The 22,502-nt window shown below is 45.4% G+C and overlaps 1 protein-coding gene across 1 annotated transcript in view; it reads right to left on the reverse strand.

Moving 5' to 3' along the window:
- SLC25A12 (solute carrier family 25 member 12) overlaps positions 1–22,502 on the reverse strand; it is a 451,247-nt gene that overhangs the window by 43,988 nt on the left and 384,757 nt on the right. The window contains exon 15 of the mRNA XM_069225331.1: positions 13,694–13,832. Coding sequence (XP_069081432.1) covers positions 13,694–13,832 — 139 coding nt within the window. The remainder of the gene's footprint in view (positions 1–13,693; positions 13,833–22,502) is intronic.

Raw genomic sequence — 22,502 nt, forward strand, 5'->3', positions numbered from 1 at the left:
TCAGTAACCACAAATTCAGAGATGTGCAAATAACCATTGCTTCTAAACTCCATATCTTTTGCCCATTAAGGGAATACACAGATTTCCTTGATTTTTCACTCTTTATATTTTACCAAATAAATTACTGTATACCTGGCACACAATGAAAAACCATTGCAAGGTGCAGCTTAATTATTAGCTCTGGGTACCTAGGGTTCTTGGTGAACCAACAAGCTCTATATATCCCCGCAACCAGAAGGGTCCAGGGGACGTAACAGTATATTACTTTTGAAAACCTGCCATAGTCTGGAAAAGTTACAGATGAAAACATGGACACAAATGGCTGTTTTCTAGACTCAATTTTATTATTTTTTATTATTTCAACTGTTACTTTCTATAGGAAAGCCATGAAGGATGTACACAGATCCTTGCTGAATTCAGAATTTGTCTACTTTTCAGAAATTTATAGCTTTCCAGGATCCACCATCGTTTTCACATCCATTTCTACCACTAACTGGAAGGAGGTTAAAAGCACACAAAAAATAGGAAAAATGTGCTATGTCCCAGTAAAATGCCAAAACTGGGTTGAAAATGTGGTTTTCTGATTCAAGTCTGACTGTTCCTGAAAGCTGGGAAGACAGTGAATTTAGCACTGCAGACCCTTCATTGAGGTCATATGAAGGGGAAAAAACAGACGCTTTCTTCTGCAGCACTGTTTCCCCATTTGTCCCCAAAAAAAACAAAATTACCTGTATTTTGGTTATTTTCTTAGTCCCTTTCAGGGGAATCCACAAACCCTGGGTACCTTTTAAATCCCCAGGATGTTGGAGGAAGCAAACTACCCCAAATAGCCACAAAAAGGCTTAGCACTCATCCACTCCAGGGGCCAGGAGACTGGTGGGCCCCAGGGGCCTTGGGCCAGATGCCGGGTGAGGGGGAGACCTGCTGCAGCACCTCTCAGCCCAACGTGCGACCGGTGGGCACCAGTTAGCCAGGAGTAAACTTCCAACAGTGGGGTACCACCAAGATGGGCGATAGGGCCTCCTGGTGTTGAGTGGGGGGCAGCGGGCCCCTCTCGGATCCTTGGTCATGATGAGGGGAGCCGAGGGCCTGCTGCCCACTGGGACTCCAGCTTGCCCAGATCAAGCATACGGTGGAGCCTACAGAGTGCCAGGCCGACCGCCTTCACCTGGGGCGCCTTCAATACCAATAGTAGCGAAGCTGCTTCACTACAAGGACAGTGACCACATAATAGCTTGCACCCGAGCGAAAGATGATATCCACTTAGACAATCAGAGAGTAGTGATATCTCCGGACTTCACCAGGGCTGTCCAAAAACAGAGTGCATCGTTCACGGCAGTCCCGCATCGCCTGTGACAACTGGGCCTCCAATATGCTATGCTCTTTCCAGCGCCCCTGCTAGTGGTCACACAAGAGGGCGCACAATTCTTCCATACGCCTCAGGAGATATGGAGCTGGTTGGATGCACATGCTCATGCAGGACCCAGCAGAGCAGCCCTAGAGAGGGTGAAACCCTCAATGAAAAAGATGGCATCACGAGAGGCAGGCTGGTTCCATTGGGAAAGGAGGCACAGAGTGCGCAGCAGCGGCCGATATAGGAGGTCGCGGCGCTGAGCAGAGGTGGGTGGACATCACCCTCTCAGTTGTCCGGGGGGGGGCTCCCAGCGCTCCAGTACCTTCAGAGCTGCTAGCCAGGACGGACTGACAGATGAGAACCTTGCCAAAATTACACTGCACATGGCAGATGACCTTATCTAGAGCAGCTCAGTGGGCGAGAAGAGGGAGTCTGTGTGCTGCACCTAGTGCATTGGACTGAATGACCAAAAATTTCGGAACAGCCTGCTGCAACTCTGCTCGAAGGGAGGAGAATGAATGTTAGCGAACTGATCTAGTCCCTGTCTGCACTCAACATATATTTGTAATGTTGAGGGCTCAGTGACCAGACTATAGCATTTATGATCAGCGCAATGTTAGGGGTACTCTAATTTGCTATTTGACATGGGGAGGGAGGACCAGCTAGGGGTGGCGATGAGGGTGGGTTGCCTGCATGTATTGGGTGTAATATGAACCCTATCACTGTTGACTGACTACTAATTACCTGCATGATTGTTTGGATGAGAGGGGGAACCCTACTTGTCCTGGGGATGACATTGCAATAGTATGGCGACCCCAACTACCTATAAGATTATAACCTGGAACATACTGGGGATGTGCACAATGGCTAAAAGATACAAAGTCCACTCATACCTGGAGTGGAGAGGAGTGCATATCGCACTCCTCCAGGAAACACACTTAACTATAGCAGAGGGAGTAGCACTGGAGCACAGGAGGAGATGGCGGCTTATTTATACGACTTACTCAGCTTTCATTCATGATGTCCTATTCTGGGCTAGGGCAGGAGTTCCCTTCCAGCACACTGGGCAGATTGTAGATCCCAAGGAGATATATGTGCTAGTACTTGGGCCCCTGGATTGGCGCGACATAGCATTTGGAAGCATCTATGGGCCCCAATGTAGGGAAGGTGGAGTTTTTCGATGAGCCCTCTTGTAAATTACTCCTTCTTCACTAATTTACACGACCTTCCTGTGCGCCTGGAAGTCTTTTTGTGCACGGCTGACATACATGAGCGAGTGGCCAACACAGAGTATTTGTCCTGCACGATTACCGACCTCAACCCCCTTGCTGATGGGATTGCAATGGACGAGAGAGTGGCCTGCGATACCCACTTGGGGCCTTCGACCGGAGTCCCTGGATGACTAGGTCTTTTGGGACTGCATAGGCACAGATGAACAACATTATTTTGACAAGAATGCCAGAACTTCTACTTCCCTCTTCTCCGAATGGGACGCCTTTAAGGTGGTGCTCGGAGGTCGTTGCATTTCGTAGTCAGTGGGGATCCAATGCACACTGCTTAGGGAGATCTTGGAGGTGGAAGATTCCCTCAGGGCAGCTGAAAAAAAAGACACCCGGCGCACCCAGAGGTCCAACAGGAGCTCCTGGAGGCGGGGAAGGAGGTAGCACAGAAAGTGGAAAGGTTTTGTTGGTTTGACTATCGCAACTATATGGTCTGAGCTCATGCAGAGCGAGACAGGGCTGGTACGCTTCTAGCGTGGCTGGCGAATCCAGCTAAATGAGGGTCAAACATTGTGAAACTAGTCACAGATGCTGATGACCGGCTCTACAGGCAAGAAGGTATTAACCGGGAATTCCATGACTACTATACCCAACTGTACATTGGAATAATAGACCCCACAGTGGCAAGCCTGTCTGAGATCTTGAGGGATTGTTGCTTTCCTACTCTTGCGCATGAGCGTGCGACTGCACTAGGGGAGGCGATAACAATCCAGGAGGTTAGAGCAGCCATAATAGCCATGACCTGGAATAAATGGACAGGCTTCCCATTGAATTTTATGTCACATATTCTGAGGTGTTGGCCCCCAAGCTGGTAGACATGTATAATATAGCCAAAAAAGAGCAACTTTGACCACAGTCCACCAGGGAGGCTCTTATAATCCCCCTGTTAAAGCTAGGAAAAGAGCCACACAATAAGAGTGCTTACAGACCGCTTTCCATGTTAAATACTGACTACAAAATCCTAAGCAGGATTTTAGCCACAAGCCTTTTGCCACATATGTCAGATCTTATTCATCGAGACAATGCAGGCTTTATCTCGGGCTAAAATACGACACATAACATTAGGAGATTGTGCATGGTCCTGGAGGCTGCTCCAAGGTAGGGTGACAGAACAGCAGTTCTGGCTATCGACATTGAAAAGACCTTTGACAGCCTAGAGTGGCACTTCCTCTACGAAGTAATGATGCTAATAGGCCTGGGAGAGAGCTTCTTGGCCTGGACACGCCTTCTGTACTCCGGCCCGATGGCCAGAGTTCATACTGGTCACCTGATTTCGGATAGCTGGGTGGTGGGGAAGTGGACCAGGCAGGGCTGTCCTCTCTCTCCCCCTGCTTTTCGCCTACAGTAGCACCCATAATATAGCACTTTATGCCGACGACCTCCTATTATTTCTCCATAATGACCAGATTGCGCTGAGAGGCATTCAGGAGATGTTGAATCAATATGGATTCTTGTCAGGACCGAAGGTGAACTGGCTTAAACCATACCTGTTCCCGGTTCGCCATTTGGAGCAGCCCCAGGAGAGCATTGGCACTCTGTTATGGGAGCCTGACTCCTTTCAGTGACTTGGAGTCCATATTTATCACGCTCCTGAGGACTTGTTAGAAGGAAACGTGGGCAGGGCGATTGGATCCCTTCGCACCAATAGTTCCTTCTGGGCGACGCTGCCACTATCAGTTGCAGGTAGAGTGGCTCTCCTGAGGATGATGTCACTACCTCGACTACTCTACTTTTTCTCCACCCTCTCAGTTTGGAACACCGGCCTCCTATTTTCGTGGCATCAATAAGATTTTTACCAAGCGTATATGGGGCAAGGGAAGGCGCAGGGTGGCGCTGGCTACCATGCAGAGGCAAACAACGGAGGAAGGTCTGTCGGTCCCTGATTCTAAAACCTATTATTTGGTGGAGCAATTCCAGTGGCTCACACAATGGGTGGCAAGTGACCAGAGACAGGGAGAAGAGCAGTGGCTTATGCCTCCTGAAATGCCCTAGCTGATCAGGCTGCTGCTTGGCCTTCTCCCGACGAGTGCAGGAGAGACTACTGAAATTAAAGTAATGCACCAATGTTGGGCGCGTGGCCTCCGAAAGGTGAAGATCAAAGTCCCCTATGCACCGGACCTGCCACTGTGCTACCTTGAGGAGCTTGTTCATTGCGGATCGTGGAGGGGAATCGCAGCATGGCAGGAAGTGGGAATAACCACCATGGGAGACCTCTATGGGGGGGGGGGGGTATTTTTGCCCTTTGATCAATTACAACTCTGTTATGACCTACCCGGGGAACATTTTTTTCTGCATAGAGGGATTACAAGGGCTATTCGCAAGCACCGAGGATCAGGACTGACAGAACCCCCGCAGACTGGCTACTTTCAATATATCCTCACAGCCGGAGGAACACGCAAAGCAGTCACCTGCCTCTATCGGCTCTATCGGGGAGACATCCAGACCCAGTTGCTGCCCCTAAAGGGCAGGTGGGAGGAGGACCTGGGGCGGGACATAAGCGAGAAGAATTGGGAGACCATACTGTATAACATAGTTAAAGCCACTAAGAATGCAAGATTCAAACTAATTAACTTCTATGTGCTACATAGAGCATACCTCACCCCTGGAAGGCTAAACAGATATTTGCGCAAACAAATAATGCATACCCGAGATGCCAGCAGGTGAAAGCAGAATTCTACCACATGTTCTGGAGTTGCCCTGAGATAGTTGCTTATTGGGGAGAGGTGGTGGCGATGTTATCTGTTAGCATACGGTGCGCGGTCCCGCAGGAGGCACACCATTGCTTATTGGGATGGTTCCCCCATACAGCGAAGACAAAAGTCACTAGTTGCTTTTAGGACTTAGCATTCACCTTAGCAAAGCGGGAGATCGTGAGGCACTGGAAGGACCGGCAAGGCCCTAGCCCACATTCATTGAAGCCGGAACTTCGGAAATGGGCAGAGGGTAAGCTATGAGATGCAAAATGAAGGAAGGGCTCCTTAGATACAGCGTGCACCAGGGAAACATTAGTAGACTCACTGAGGAACGCAGAGGAAGACCTGCCTGAAGAAGGCTGAAGGCTCACATTATGGCCACACCTGCTCCCCTGGCCCGGGGCTGAGATAGGACACACCTCAACTTAGCAATTCACCCCCAGAAAGGGAGAGGATTGTAGAGCAGATACTGTGCGCACTGCCAATAGATGCACCACAGGGAGGGAGGGAGGGCGATGGTTGGTTGGGGAATATTAACTGTGATTTCATGATGGACTGTTTTCTGCTATGTACACTGATAAATAGTGAGGGTTGCAAGTGCCACCTGATATGGAGGGATCTGCTAAATATGGCCTAACGGGTCTTGTTATGTTAATAGAAATACTCCTCCCAAGCAAGGTGGAAATCGTAATAGTACCAGAATTGAATAATGCTACATTACCATCATGGAAAAACAATTACGTATTTTTTTTTTTTTAAAGTAAAGATATCGATTTGGGGAGCAAAAGTTTTAAAGAGGTTGAATAAGAGCTGATTGTTGTGAGACTATATTTCAAATCAGAGGTGCAGCAGCACAAACACTGGAAAAAAGAGCAGAAATTGGAAGAAAAGTGGCTCATACTGATAAGTTCTCATTTCTCTTAATCATTTAGCAATGTGATAGTCTGGAAAGGTCAAGAACGAATGTCCTGCGGTAGTTCGGGTTGTCTTCTTAGACCTAGCTTTGCTCAGTATTTGATCCTTGATCACAACATCTTGAAAGTAAACAATTAGTATTAGCGGTGCAGCACCATGCATCAGCGTTACATTAAGTATTCTGTGAGCCCTGGCTATTATCAGTTTGTCAGGATAGTTCTCATTCTCTTCTTCAAGGACATCATCTTTTAGTAGTTGTGTGATCCAATTTATAAGATCTGGTCCACATTTTCTTTTCCTTCCGGAAACCTACTAGCCTGACATTTTGAGAGGTTTTTCACTTCACATTACCACTTGAGCTAACGAATACGAATGTGATATAGTAGTCAGTATCTACAACCCTTTGGTAGTACATTTGCAGCATAATCAGGAGACTGCAATTCTGGGGTTTTATGTGGTTTCTGTGGTTGGTTGTGATAAATTAATGTAGGGTTTTTCCCAGGACTGATTGTTGTCAGTTCTGCTGAGTCCTGGGTAACAGACCTCTGAGCAGTGTGTGATTTGCAATTATGCCTAGGATTATCCTGACTGTTTACTAAGATGGTCTGGGAGGGAGCCAGATGGTGCCTTGTTGTTGGTAGGAGTTAAGTTACATTATGGACTGTTCTAGTTTGGATTTTTTAATGTGATGGGAAAGTTTCATTTGATGTGATGGGAAAGTTTCATGGCCACCAAGTTCCGCATTGTTTTCTCCCAGCACATAGGTACTTTTGGGTACAGAGACCCCACCAGAAAAAATCTGCATATCATTTAGTTGATTTATTGCATTGGTAGCGGCATCAACAGTGATCAACGTACTGGTTGGTATACTCCCCTTTCCTACCACCTTTTCTTTGCTGGTTCGCAATAGTGGCTCTACCATTATGAACATTTGCCTGGTTTTATATTGTTTAATGCTGAGCTCTTAGGGATTATACTAGGTCTGGCATTTAGACCTCTGCTTCTCCTGCCACCTTTAACAATCATTGTTTTAGGTTGAGCGTACTCTGTCATAGGATGGACTATTGGTACTGTTAGCAACAGCAGCTTTACTTATGACAATTACTGCTATTCCTTGTTGGAGTTGACATCTCATCATCACTCGTAGTACTAACAAGATGAAGATTGCATGGCAGGGGGAGATACTCATGTTTCAGGAGTATTTGCGTATTGTGGATAATGCCTGTGTTCCAGATGACGTCCGCACATTTGGGCAAATACACAAAATGAAAACCATATTGATAAATAAATTGATCCCAGATACATACACTGATAATACGAACAATTGCCAGACACCATAGTGCCACCTTCAGGAATGTGAAATCACATTTCCACCAAAAACGTGTGGGGATGTGCAAGAAACCCGTTCCAGCATCGGAACAGGGCGGACACTATCAAACAATTCGAGGATGGGGGAGGGATTGTAGGAGTTTATATGGACTAAAAATGTTGGTAAAGAAGGAAAAACATGACGAACACGTTTGTTCAAACGTTATTTATGCGTATTGCTTTCTAACATACAGAAATGTAAGGCTAATTCACTAAGGCCCTTATTTATACTTTTTTAGCGCCGCATTTGCGTCAGTCTTTTGACGCAAAAGTGGCGCAAACTTACAAAATACAATTGTATTTTGTAAGTTTGCGCCACTTTTGCGTCAAAAAGCGGCGCAAATGCGGCGCTAAAAAAGTATAAATAAGGGCCTAAGTATCATATTGTTAAGTATCATATTGTTCATTGTGAAGAGTTTCAATGCACGTGTCCAACAATATAAAATTGAGGAGGCTCTCTTGGCACTTTAGCCTTTGGCTGATCAATGTGCATACGTCCATGGAATGCCAGCTTTCTTTTAAATTTGAGGGGAGGTGCTGTGAGGATCTTGCCAGTATCATTGTGGATCTGTATCCTGGCTTGTCTGTCATCAAATCCCTCCATTTGTTGAAGCTCTTCCTCAAATCTAAGGCTTTCTTTAAGCTGTTTTGAAAGTCCATGTTCCTCAGTATATGATTGTCTTTTCGGCTCCGAAGCCGTTTTTTTCGGTACCGAAATGCCTGTGGTGGTAGCAGGCCTCGGTTCTAAATGAGACTTTCGGGGTCTCGACTCGACAGGTCGGTGTCTAATTTTTTCGGAGACTGTGTTTTGACTCGAGTCCGAAGACTTCGATGCGGGTGTGGCCTTTTTCGGTGCCGAACGTGTTACTTGGTCACCGCTTGATTTTTTCCGGGTGGAGCCATGGCCTTCCGGCAGTGGCGTCCCCCGAGGCCTTTTGATTGGTCTTGTTCTGGGTCGGGGCAAGCGTACTCACATGCTGGCCCGCTGTCGGTGGTCGGTCGACGTCGGATTCGTCTGAATCGGATCCTTGAACGGAGATGGCAGTGTGGATCATCTCATCTTCTTCAGCGTCGAGGTGTTCGGTGCTCTTAAACGCCATTTGTAGCCTTCTCGCCCTTCGGTCTCTCAAGGTCTTCTTGGAACGGAAGGATCTGCAGGCCTCACAAGTATCCTCTCGGTGATCTGGTGACAAACACAGATTACAGACCCGATGTTGATCTGTGTAGGGATACTTGGCGTGGCACCGAGGGCAGAATCGGAACTGGGTCTGGTCCATGAGGCTTCGACGCTTCTTGCGGTGGGCCGACCAGGCCCAGGTTGGGCGTGGGTGCCCCGAAGGGCAACCAAAGGTGTGTGTTTGCCGGTACCGAGGTGTCCATGCAAGATGGAGCGCGATCAAGAACAATACCGACGAATTTCAGTGAATTATAAGTTTTCCAAATCTAACAGCCGGAGTGAAGAGGAACACGTCCGAACCCGATGGCGGAAACAAAACAATCTAAGATGGAGTTGATGCCCATGCGCAATGGAGCCGAAAAGGAGGAGTCACTCGGTCCTGTGACTCGAAAAGACTTCTTTGAAGAAAAACAACTTATAACACTCCGAGCCCAACACTAGATGGCAAGAACTGTGCATAGCATGTGTATCTGCAGCTACACATGCCACCGAATATATATATATATATATCATATATATATATCTGTTCACAACACTCACTCTCATATATTCTTGCATTCAAGCACCAAACATAACAAAAAAAAATCATACTTACCTGCCCAGCTCTGTCTTGGAGGTCCCAGAAGGATTGGGCCTGTTGTCTTCCCTCATTGGCTGACCTTAAATCAGCCAATGAGGGAAGGCCATAGTCCCTACTTGTCACAGAGTGAGACTGAGTCAGTGAGAGTTGCTGACGCCACCCCACTCTGTGAAGAGATGTCAGTGATTGACACTCATCCCTGCCCACTACAGGGCTTGGAACTGAAGTGCCCATGTCTGAGGCAATCAGTGATGCTCCCCCCTCATCATGAGGGGGAGGGCCTCAAGGTGCTTTGCCAGGCTGAAGATGCCAATCCCAGAGGAGCTGGGGCATCTTGAGCCCAGCAAAGTTCAGCTCAGGAAGCCACAAACCTGCGCATGTCTAGCTCCTGGCTGCACGACCTTAAAGTAAAGAGGGTCTGTCAGGCTCACCTTTGCCAGCCTGGCACACACTTCTTTTTGGACAAAAGGTGAGGGGGTATGGCCCCTTTGTCCATTAGGATGAGTAGCAGCTGCCTGTTAAATTTCTCCACTACTTTTGAAAGAGTGGAATATGTCATACTAGTTAACCTAGGGGAAGCAGAAGGAATTCAGAGGCAAGCCATTTCTTGGATCTGTTACTTATCCCTTCCCCCTTTCAATTCAAGGCCGTACTGGCCATAACAAGCATTGTGCATTTCCATGGGAAGCTGGAAGGGTGGGGGCCGCTTTTGTTATGGGGGGGTGTAGAAGTACAGCAATTTTAAAGGCACTGCAGAGTTCCTTGTATATCCAACAGTTTTCTGGCAACAGTAAAAGTGCCAAGATAACTCTGGTGACTGATGTATCCGCTGGAGAGAGATTGGAGTTTTGTCTAGTTGCAGTTTTGACTCATTTAAGGTAGCGCAGAGAACCTGCCTGCTGCAAAGAACTTGTAAAATGCAGATCACAGAACTGTATTTTATGTGTATAGCTCAGTGGGATACTGCTTTAGTCACAGAGCTCCTTTTGTTACTTGTTTAGTTCACAAGTTACACAATCATAATCTAGCACAGTGAGCTATGAACTGTCATCAAAGAGCTGCATGCAAACTGGATGGTACAGCTTAGAAAGTTATGTTTTTTCCCAGTCTTTGATAATCCTAATTTTGCTAAAAAGGGTTTATTGGGGAAGAAATTAATTCTTATTAGTTCTGAATTCTGAGGTTATCGTTCTCCAGTCCAGGCACTCTTAAAAAATGCCTACCAGTATGGATGACATGTGACTCCTACACCATGTAATCCCCTTTGTCAACATTCTCTATATAGTGATTTACACGCGTGTGACTCATTGTCCCTGTATGCTTGCAGGATGTAAAGTGCTCCAACACCCTGCGCCGGTAAGAGAGGTGCTAAATCACGGGACTATGTTTCCCGACAGCCCGAGGATCGGTGAGACACGTCGCGTCATTTCCATCATCACAGCATGTCTGTCACCCTTGTGTGCTGTGTGTTTTTGGCTGAAGTGGCACCTCTATTTCACCACTGTTTTAATCTTCCCCTTAGGTCTCCCCCATAGAACAAAATGTTCAGGTAGGCTTGTCATTTACTCACTTTATCTTCCAAGCATGCTTCCATGCTCTTTTTCCTATAGGGAACCCCGACCCTGATGAATGCCCCAGACTTTCCAGCTCTTTGTGTGAGCAGAAACATGTTGGTCCCTCATTTTCAGCCTCCGTGAGTCATCATTCTCAACAGAGTCCTTACCACAGTTTTTACTCTTACCTACAAACACCCATATTAAATTATTTCCAATTGAAACAGGTGATTTGTAAGGTAATTTTATTTTATTTACCAGTTCCCTATCTGGATCCATGTAATATCCAGTCAGATTTAATTTCAGCACTCCCTCTGCAGTTCTTTTAACAACGAGGTTGAGTCCGCCCAGGTAGTATCATCTTACCTGGGTGGGGCTAGGTGGTCAAATGATGAAGCATGACACTATAATGTGTGTGAGACCTCCTAGTCTGTAAAGGGAACTCCCTCGAAAGACACGGCCACTCCTTACACCCATCTCTACCTGGTAAATACGCTCCTAATTCGCACCCCTTGAACTGGGCCTAATAGTCCGGTTACACCCCCCCACACTTTTAGTGTATTGCTAAAAAACAAATTAAATTCATTTGAGAAAGAGGATATGGTGAGATGAGAGACACTGTTAGAGGGTGATGGTGAGAGAATCATTGAAGGACCCCAATAAAGATTGCTGTTCCCCGGTTCACTCTAAGGTCATCATTTACTATGCTTTAAAAATTAGGACTACTGAATATATAATGAAAAATGTGTAGTAGACTGCACCGTTTTTGCCACTTTTTCCCCACATTTTCTTGGCAGGGGAGAAAGAACCCAACAGGCCCCACTGTAGTGGTAATGGCTTGCTCGCTAGGCACCCTATGGGGGCTGGTCTGGCAAAATTTGCTGGGGCTGCTTTGGGCTTCCAATCTGGCCCTGCTTTCAATCAAAGGTTTCTATGGTTTCCTCTTGGGTGCTCCTGAGATCCTTCTTATCGCCAGTTTTGATTACCTGACACCCCTGTCGGCCATATTTAATTTTTTTGGGGCCTGTAATCAATTTCTTAAGCTAGAAATACTCATATTACTTTCTAATTCAGTAGAATTTCACTTGAGTTCCAGCATTCTCATCTGCCTCGCCTTTTTTCTATTGAAGACTGAATGAGTGAAATGTTGCCAAAACTTAATGCGAGCAAAACTGAATTAATATTTCGACGATATGACAAACTGCGGTCTCCCTCGCGCTGATCTAACTAAATGGACCCTTTGTCTAGCCCAGTTTCCGAAGTCAAAAACATAGGGTTCTTCGAGGACAAACACTTGAATTTCAGGGCCAGGATAACTCTGAAGCGTCTGCTTACATCTCGCAGAAGTAAAAATATCCTCCTATTTATTCCATCACATCTGCGAGCACCAATCTTGCCTAGACTACACTCTGCAATGCCTGTTACTTAGCTCTTTCCAGAGGGACAACCAGGACACTGCAAATAGTTCAAAACGCAGGGTGAGAATAGTTTTCGGCCTGTGAAGGTTCGAGCTATCTTCCAGTGCTATGTGGAGCGTCCACCGGCTGCCTGTAACAAAGTGAACTGAATTCCAAGCCTTCTGTTATGTCTATTGATCGCTTCATTGGCAGGAAACTGAAACCCCACTTTTCAGGCTCCACCTATTTCGCTCACTCCACAGCCCTGTATCTACTAAGCCCCCCGCTTTCAAGAGGGCTCAGTTAGGCGAAAGAGCGTTTTCTGTTCTCTTCTCTCAGTTATTGAGCCAGCTATCCATACCCTCGCGCTCAGGGCCGGCTTCAGGGCAGTGTGACCGGTGCGGCCTGGAAGGGGCACCGATTCAGGGGTTGGGGCGCTGTGTTCAGCAATAACTTACAATTTAGAAGCACCTGCTGCAGAGTTCCATGTACGCCAGCTTTCAGGCAGCAATAAAATGCCAACATAAAAGTGAGGCAGTTTCTACTTGCCACAAAGAAGTGCAGAGGGTTAATATGTCTGCTGCAAAGAACCAAACTGTATTTTCTGTGGTTAGGGGTGAGGGGCACGTTTGCCTGGTGGTAGTGAGGGAATCCGAGTTGCAAGTCATGGGTGGTGGGGGAGGGCGGGGCGCCCAAAAATACTGTCACACCTGGCGCCACAGGGCTGAAGCCGGGCCTGCTCGCGTGCAAAAGGGCGTTCCAATGTTTTCCACAAGGCCCTCGAAACCTATCTCTTCTGCTAACAGGGTGATGGGAACTGGGGTGAATACAGGCCTAGCGCCAAGAGGCCTCCAGGTATATGCTGCACTCAAAATAATGCTTGTATTTATTCATAATTTAACGGCACAGTGTAAAGCCCCGGGGAATGCCGTGGCCATGTATTGATCAAATGAGTGTTCACAACAGCTGTGTGTAGTCACAAGAAAAAGGGAACAACGGGTCTAGGACTACGTGCACATGAAGACACCGCAGAGAGAGCAGGGCCCTTGTTACTCTAAAAGCGCCGTGCAGCCACACCCCGGTCCACGTGATGCTGAAGTCTATGGACTTGTTATTGACAGAATCATTTTTCGGATGGATCGTTATGATTTGGCTCCAAGCTGCTGGGATGCATTAAGCTGTTTATCCACAATATGCAAATGCAATTAGCAGTTGTTAAAACTGAACTACTTATCATGGAGGATATAAATGCCCACGCCGAAAACAAGTTGGGAATTACCGCGATTACCTTTTGTATAAATGTAGCTGATGAAGGCAATTTCCATGATTTCCATTTAAAAAGGTTTCTCTGCGCACACATACAAATATAGCCTTACCTGCAAGAGCGCCAGCTGTGAGGAGCTGCAGCCCTCCCAAATGGCCATTCTCATCGGCGAGGAGCGTTTTGCAGTGCGCGTAAACCGGGAAATAGATGGCCGAGAAGGGGATGTCGCGGAGGAAGCAGGCCTTGGCACCCTGTTACAAAGAACACACAGAAAAAAACGAGAGAGTAAGATTCGAGAATGCAAAGAATGACATTTTACAGGTTACTGAGAGCCCCAGGCAAGGTACCTCCCGATTATGGCGCCGAATTCCAATATGTGTTACTGTAATCGTGTTACTGTACATACCGGAATTCCGGGGTTTTATTTTCGCAAACATCACACCCCCGCAATTTACTGGAAGAAAAACGTGGGGGTAATTTCTCATATATGCCGAATTTGCTATAGAACGAACAAATTCAGCAATATAATTGTATGAGGAATACTCGGTATAGGAGATATAATTTACCGCACTAGGACCATATGTAGGAACATTTTTTCCAATAGGTACTGAATGGGTAAAACGCTTTGATACATCTGGCACGAGTAAATACCTCACTGTACGGTAATGACAGGCAATTACCGTGTGTTATAAATACCGCATCCCATTTCCGTGGCACTGGTGATCAGGGTCTTCGTGCTTACGAGTTTACCATTTAAATTGGAATATTCACACGTTTGAACAAGAGTATTGTTTCACCAGCCTTGCAAGGTAGTTATTGAGAGCCATAACGGCGTTCATGGCCCAGTGACAATACTGTAAACTTTAGACGTGAACTAACCTCCGTCCCCGGCATGTAAGTATGAACGCGTGCAAAATACATCTCTAAATGTGCAATAAAATCCATCTTTAAAAGCGGCCATTTACTTGTGTTGAATTTTCCTTGTAAAGGTACATGGGACCTGCAGCGACAGGCATCTTTTGAATAAACAGGAGTTTATTCCCGGCTCCTGTGCTCTGTATTGATGTTAGGTGGACACCCGCAGGGGAAAGAATCCATGTTGGCCAGCGTTTTGCTAAATTACGGAGCAGTATGGGCGTTCCTCCCGCTGAATTTGTAATGGACAAATTCGCACATTTAAAGGTCTTAACCAAATGTCTGCCACATAACTGTTGTGCTATTGGTAGAATATATATTTTAAAAACCCAGTCTTTTAAGAATTAACGATAAAACGCAATTACCAAATACAATAAATGACCATGAACCCCGAGAAACCTGAAACATAAATGCTAAAAAAAATCCCCTACGACCCAAATAACGCAAATCTGAAAATCCATGACCGTTAACATATTATTTGTATTCTCCAAAAATGAAAAAATCCATTGGAAAAGTGCCAAAGCAGCTAATTTGTGCCTGATACTCGGTGCCAGAAATAGGTGTAGGCCATGTCTACCATCAAGGGATATATGAACAAGACTAGCCAGCCATTAACCTGCAGAGGAGAGTTACATTGCTCGCATATATATTACTTAGTTTGTATATTTCAGATTTAGATAAAAGAGCTGTGTGTGTTCTAATCTAGGAAAGAAAGAAAGTGACGCCCCCAAATAAATGTGATAAATTGTGAGCAGCATCTTAGACTTTCTACATTTATTTAACACAGCTATTCTTATATATTGCCAGTGGTGGCTGCCACTAAACTCGAGGGCGGGGGGGAGGGGGTGTCGGGATGGAGACGGAGGGGGATAATTAAAAAATAAAATAAAATAAACTTACCTTACTGCCGCCTCGCTTCTTTTCCCAAACCAGCACATGCTCCCCAGCAAACCTGATGCTGCTTTCATGCTAAAGATAGCATGAAAGCAGCATCAGGATTAGTTTGAGCGGCAGTGACTGCACAGTTTCTACAGCCCGGATGTACAATACAGCCGGGCTGAAGAAATCTAAATGGGTATGTGTGTTAGGCCGGCTAAACACACATGAGCACTTAGGTGCACTCTGTCCCCTCCCTCCTCCCTCCTCCCACCTCCTGTGGCTCTGCCCCACCCCTCCCTGTACTGCTGGCTGAGCCAGCAGATGAAAAATAAAACAATAGTGCAAGTATTGTTTTTTTTTCATATCCTAGTTTGGGGGTGGGGGGGTGGGGGTGGAAAGCTCCTTCGCCATAACGAAGGAGACGCTCCTGCATATTGCTACTAATAACCAAAGGTGTGGTTGGTCTGTCCAAGATGTTACATTGATTTGAGTTTTGCTGTAATATTTCAGAAGTAACAAGTGAAATTGTTTTAGCTGAAATTAGTTTTTCGCTGTAATTATGGCTTCTACATTAAAACTGAATCTAGAATCGAGGAAAACATCAGAAGTCAGAACGAGTATTCAAAACATGATGTTTATAGTTGTTAATCCTGCCTCAGTATGCAATCATGAGCCTCAGCCATATTGCCGACCTGCCATAAACAATCAGGCCTATTGAATCTGCCCTCCCTCTTGTCTCAGACACCACTGGCCAGACACACACACCCTCCCCAAGGCCAGCTTTAGGGTGGGTTACTTGCAGTTCATAAGTGTTAGACCTGACATCCTTAGGGTGGTCTTACCACAAACTTTTTGCCTTTCTCCTATTTTTCTGACCATCATTTTGTTGGCCTTGGTACTCTGAGCACTTTACCATTACCAATCAGTGCTTAGGTGCATGTGCTTCTTCCCTAAAACATGGTAACATTGGTGTAACCAGAATTGGCAAATTAAAATTACCTTTAAGTCCCTTGTAAAATGGTATACCATATACCCAGGGCCTGTAAATTAAATACTACACGTGGGGCTGTAGCACTAATTGTGCCACCCACATGAGTAACTCTAAAACATGGCTCAGGCCTGCTAGTGGAAAGCCTGTGTGTGCAGTCTTACTGCCACCGACTTGCCATTTAAACCCTCTTGTCAAGCCTTTAAGTCCCCTTTTCTCCTTTCCTTACATATGTCACCCCTAAAGTAGACCCTAGGTAGCCCAAAAGGCAGGGTGCCATGTGAGGAAAAGGCAGGACATACGTTTAAGTTTTCATGTCTGGTAATTGAAAAATTCCCAAAGTCTTTTTTTAATTACTGTTAGGCCTGTCTCTCTCATAGGCCAGCATTGGGAATTCCTTATAATACCTTTAAGCTGTAATTCCTTATCTGAGAGGAGGAGCTGCATCATGTTTAGTACCACTGGAATGGTAATAATAAATCCTCTTTACTGGTAAGGTCGGATTCATTATTACTATTTTAGAAATGCCACTTTTTAGAAAGTAGGCATTTTCCCTGCACTTAATGGCCTGTGTGCCCACAGCCTATCTACAATACATGTATGGCTTGGTGACAGCTACCCTTGTGCATTCCCTCCAGACACACACAACACAGGATACTCAGCTGCATCTGCATATTGATTGGTCTTCCTGAGGAGGAGGTCGGAAGGGCACACACACCTCAAAGGGTAGTGACCTGAGTCCACACAAAGGGGCTATATACCTCCCACTGTTATTCGGGAGCCAGGGCTGACCTGAAAGGGAGACCTGTGCAATTCACAAGAACTTTTTGTAGTCACAACCCACATCAAAAGCACTTTTCAGTATAAGTACAGGGTCCAAGACCCACTAAAGACAGTGCACTTCTGGACACAAGAAAATGCTGCTGGAGTAAAGACTGCTATGTGCCAGAATTGCCACTCTGCCATTATTGACTGATCCCAGGAACTACTGCCCTGCTTTGCTGCCCTGCTGATCTCTGCCTGGTAGCCCAAGACTCGTTCACCAAACCCAGAGTGACTCTGAGCAGCGTTTGCTTCCCGTTGCTGCTCACTACTTCGAATCACCCAAAGCAGCTTTGCAAACTCTGTTGCTTGCAACTTTGATCACCTGTAGCGGCCCTGCTCAACCTTTGTTACTCGCTGCTTCAAATCACCCTGAGTGATTTTGACAACTCTGCGGCTTGCATCTTTGGTCACCAGGAGCGGTTCTGCCAAACTTTGGCACATACAGCTTTGATCACTCGGAGCGGCCCGATAGCTGCCACCTTCTGTGTTCTCCCTGCACCTGGAGTGGTCTTGCTAGACCCGGCCACTGCACCATTCCCCCGCAGTCTCCACCTGCTTCCCTGGTGACCGTCCCAGGGAATCACTCATCTGCTTCTTGACAGGAGCGCAGCCAGGACATTACCATAGTCTGTGGAATCAACACGCACTCGTAGGGAGGAATCCCTGGAAGCATGTCTTCAATTTCATCACTGATTATCAACCTTGCTTTATTTTTGAGTCTGCAAAGCAAATATTTAATTATTTACGAATTGGATCTGTATCATGCTAATCTTAAACTAACTAGATAAACAAGCTTTATTTTTCAACATCCGTGTGGAGTCTTTTTTTGTGGTGTACCTCCAGTGAATATTGTGTGTGTGCTGCACAAATACTTTACACTTTGCCTTCTAAGTTAGGCCTGCCTGCTCTGATCCAATCTACCGGTGGGTGAGCACAGGCTAATTTATGTTGTGTGACTTGCCCTGACTAGGATTGTGGTCCCTACTTGGTCAGGGTGCATACCTCTGCCAACAACAGACCCAATTTCTAACAATAAGTTGTAATCCTAATAGAGCACAGTGACCTATAAATTGTTAATAAAGAGTTGCATGCCCTCTACATGGTATAGGTGAGCGCGCTGTGTTTCTCCCTCTGCTTACATTTCCATAATGTTTAAAAAAGTGTGAGTTTGGGTATAAATAAATTCGTATTAGGAAAATCAACCCCAACCACTGTGGTACGTATTAAATCATGAGTTTGTGCATCTCTAGACCGACCACTTTTAACATATACTGCCTACTAGTATGGATGACTTGTGTTCCTACACCGGATAATCCTCATTGTCCTACATACCATTTCCTATTGACTAATTTACACACTTATGATTAATTCTTTCTGTATGTCTGTGTGATGTAAAGTGCTTTGACACCCTACGCTGGTATACACTGGAAGGAGTAGTGCTATAAATCAAATTCAATGGCTGTGAGAGAGGTGCTACATACAGATGAGGGGCACTGTTGGATGGTGGTAGTGAGGGAATCCATGGAGAAGGAGGTCATTGGGGGGAGGGTGACAAAAAAGACTGTCGACTGGGCGCCACCAGCACTAAAGCCGACCCTGACCAACCCATTGTGCTTTGTGAAACCTGTTTTCGAAGCTCAGGGTTGGACTGGGATAAACAAAAAAAAAGCATTTATCTTTGCTGCAGGCAATGTTTATGATAATATCAGGGAAATCAACAGTAAAAACTGGCTCACCTGACCATACAAATAGCCCACAAACTGGGAAAGAACAGCCCACACACTGATCTGCTGGACCAGCCCATCGGACACTGACTAATCGCCAGTCCTACCCTGCAGAAGTTTAATCAACTCAGGGAGGTGTACAATACAGGCAAACAGCATTAAGTGTCTGTATTTGAGAGATTCTGAATGTTTTATGCCAACTCCGTATTCCATAGAAGTTCAACATAAGAGATTTGATCTGAACAACGTATCCAACAGTGTCCCCCTTCCTTCTACCAAAATATTTAAATTCTACAACATTTTAAAGACATTCCCCTCTTGTACAGAGTGCTTTGAAGAAGAGAAGACAGAGTTTCAACCTTTCAGCGTATTGATTTAGTGATATGGTTGAAAAAGGTTCATGAAACTGAATGGTAGATCTGATGTAGGGGTGGGTGCAACTGGCATAATTTGCACTAGTGCTTTTACCACAAAATTACTCGAAATTATGCGTAATATGTTAATTGCGTAAGCAAGTATTTAGCTGTATTTTTTTAGTGGAAAATATACCTCCTCACGTCCAATATGCCAGAGGATGCATTTTAAGTGAAAAAAATCACACAAAATGCTACAGGACACAAACAGCAGTAGCAACCAGTGGTTAACTCTCTCTTAGTTTGTTGTTCTCGTGCTCCTGCAATAGGAATTTTAGCCCAAATTACTCCTAGTTACTAAAGCTGGCACACCACAGGAGTATTGCATAACTACTGAAATTACTACAAATACGCCAGCATTTTCCCCCAGGCCTAACCTTAGGCTGGGTTCCAACATGTATGCTTGCATGTCAACCATGCAAACTCCAAAGGCCAAAAAACAATTTGCCATGTGTGACAGGTGATCAATATTATTCACCTGTATAGTTTGTGACATTCACATGCTGTACTCAATTGAACAAAACTGCTTTGCACCATTTGCGAATGCAAAAAGCTTTTATATATCTGGCCCCTTTTTTCTTAACTTAGGCCTGGACATTTGGTCCTTATCTTTCAAAGTAGCCCAAAACAAGTGATCGACCAGAAATGTTAAAGTAGCTATTGCAATAATGATATTCAAAAAGTGCTGTATCCAAAAGATACAGACATCCATGATCCTTGCAACAATGAAAAATAAGAACTCTGTGTGGTGGACGAGTCCTTTACTTCATCATCATCTCAAGACATTATGGATGCTATACAGTAAACAAGGAGGAGTTCTCGATTTTTGGGTGGATAAGAAGCAGAGGAGATACGACTTGGCCATTAACAATATTTCAGGATTTTGCCTAAGAGTCTAGAGAGCAGGATTACCATTGTTTAGGGAGGACCACTGGGCTAAGTTAGGTACATTATCAAAATGTTCTTTAAGAGTAGCTTGCCTAAAGAAACCAAAGGCATATAAAGTTGTATCCTGGTCTGAGTATGGTCAGAAAGACAGTACTTAGCTGAAAAGAGGTAGCATTATCTATTGATCACTGATCCAGTGTCTGCTTAGTTGAGAATGCTGAATTCACAGGAAAGTTGTGACACAATTCTTAATGTAGGGGCACAACTACAAATGACAGATGCCAAAAGTACCAATACTTAGCAAAACGCTATTCCCTGGGAAGTCCCTCCAATCAGAGAAGAAGGGTTGAGAAGCTCAGAGACTTGGACATTACCAGACAAAGATCTGCAAAAAGGGGAGCTGACGACTTTTGCTAGAACAGCAATATTGGACCAGAATAATAGGTCTAATTAATAACTTTGGTTTAAAGGAAATGCAACTTCAGTAAAAGAGATACTTCTTAAATCAGGTTATTGGTTGAGAGTGAACCACAAAAGTCACTAAACTGCTTCCTGTTTAACCCTCTGGTAGCATGGCACAAGGCAGTCCTGCTTAACTTAGTGGCAATGTGAAAAGTATGCATGCAGCACATAAACTGTAAATAAGTGAAAATACAACACAAGAAAATTCCTGAGTCAATGTTAATAAATAAAATGATTCAGAACAACAAACATCCAATTAGTAGAACCAGATATATTCAGTTTTAAAGTTTTTAGTGAAAATAGCACCTAGAAGTGAAACCGCCACTTGCAGTCATCTAGTCAAACTAGAATGGTGAAAAGTCACAAGTTCAGGCTGGTAGCGATGGAGCACGGGTCGGGCATAGGGACAAGGTTAGTCCAGCTGAAGAGTTACGACTCAAGTCTGGTGAGAAGAGTTCCGTTTGTGTTGGAGGAGGCCGTGAGGAGAGGCTTTCTGAGTGAAGAACAGGCACAGTTGAAGCTGGAACTTCACACTGGAGGTCATGCAGGCTGTTGTTGCTGTAGCACAAAGAGCAGGTATCGCATTGCCAGCTGAAATGTACAGCTGCAGTCGGTCTTCGTGAGTAGCAGAGTTTTGCCAAAAACTGTCTCTTTGCAGTCGCAAGGTGCCCAACTCCAGGATTTTCAACTTTCTGTTCTTGGAACAGCTTCCACTGATGCCAGCCAAAGGGAAAGAAATTGGGAGGGCACTTCTTGGAGATCAAGACACACTCTAGCAGAGACCAGCAGCAGGGCTCAGGCAAGTTCAGGCAGGTCCAGTTGCAGATGGTCTGCTCATCTGTTGCAAGGAGGCCTCTGGAAGCTTGTTGTGTTCCTGTAGCTTGCACAGGAGGTCACACTGAAAGTCACTCTAGGGATGAAGCCAAGCAGGTCCAAGTTTCCTTCTTCAGACAGAAAGGTAGTCCTTCAAGCAGCAGGGTAGCTTTCTGACTGAAGGGAATTTCTTCTTCTGAATCTTTCACAGTTCCAGGAGTGTTCTGGAGCTCCTCTTCTTATACCTGGTGCCAGCCTTTGTGTATGGGAATTCCCTGTCCTACACCCAAAACTGATTCTGGTCAGTTCTTTCCTTTCCCTGATCCTGGCTCCAAACATTCGGGGGTGGCAAAATGCATGGCAGGCCTAGCATTAGATTCCTTTGTGCATGCTGTTGGCTAAGCCCTATGAAGTGTAAGTGGGGCTGGGTAAAGCCCCTCCCCTGCCATCCTGTCAGATTTGCCCTTCCTGCAACCAAGAGGCCTCCTTTGTCTAACTGCCTGAAAGCAATACACAGACCCCAACAGCAGAGCCATTCACAGTCATGTGGCTCAGTACACTGGCAGAAAGTCACAATGGTCGGGACAAGCAAATAACAACCTTCTAAAAGTCCTAACAGCACCAATGGTGAACCATTTCTTAGAAAATCATCACTCAGAGAATGATTTCAAATGGACGGTCTTGGCAGTGATAACAGTTGGTCCTAGAAGGGGGGATTTAGATGGCTTGCTAATGAGGAAAGAAGGCCATTTAATTGTAGGATTTAACACTGTAGTAGGCGTCCTCAACAAATTCAATGAGTTGTAAAATATATTGTAAGCACTGGAAGAACTGACTCAGTGCTAGTGGACTCTCTTTCAGAGGAAGTTTGGTTTGTCATTGGCCTGGTATGAAAGAAACATCCTTGGTTCAAAACAATTTAAGGGATTTTTGAGCCCATCCATTTAGTGATTGTGGTGATGAAATCCACTGGCTGGAGTAGTAGATTTTTCTGCTAGCTGACTTGGCTGAGAT

This window comes from Pleurodeles waltl, chromosome 3_1 (assembly GCF_031143425.1).
Source record: "Pleurodeles waltl isolate 20211129_DDA chromosome 3_1, aPleWal1.hap1.20221129, whole genome shotgun sequence".
Taxonomy (NCBI): domain Eukaryota; kingdom Metazoa; phylum Chordata; class Amphibia; order Caudata; family Salamandridae; genus Pleurodeles; species Pleurodeles waltl.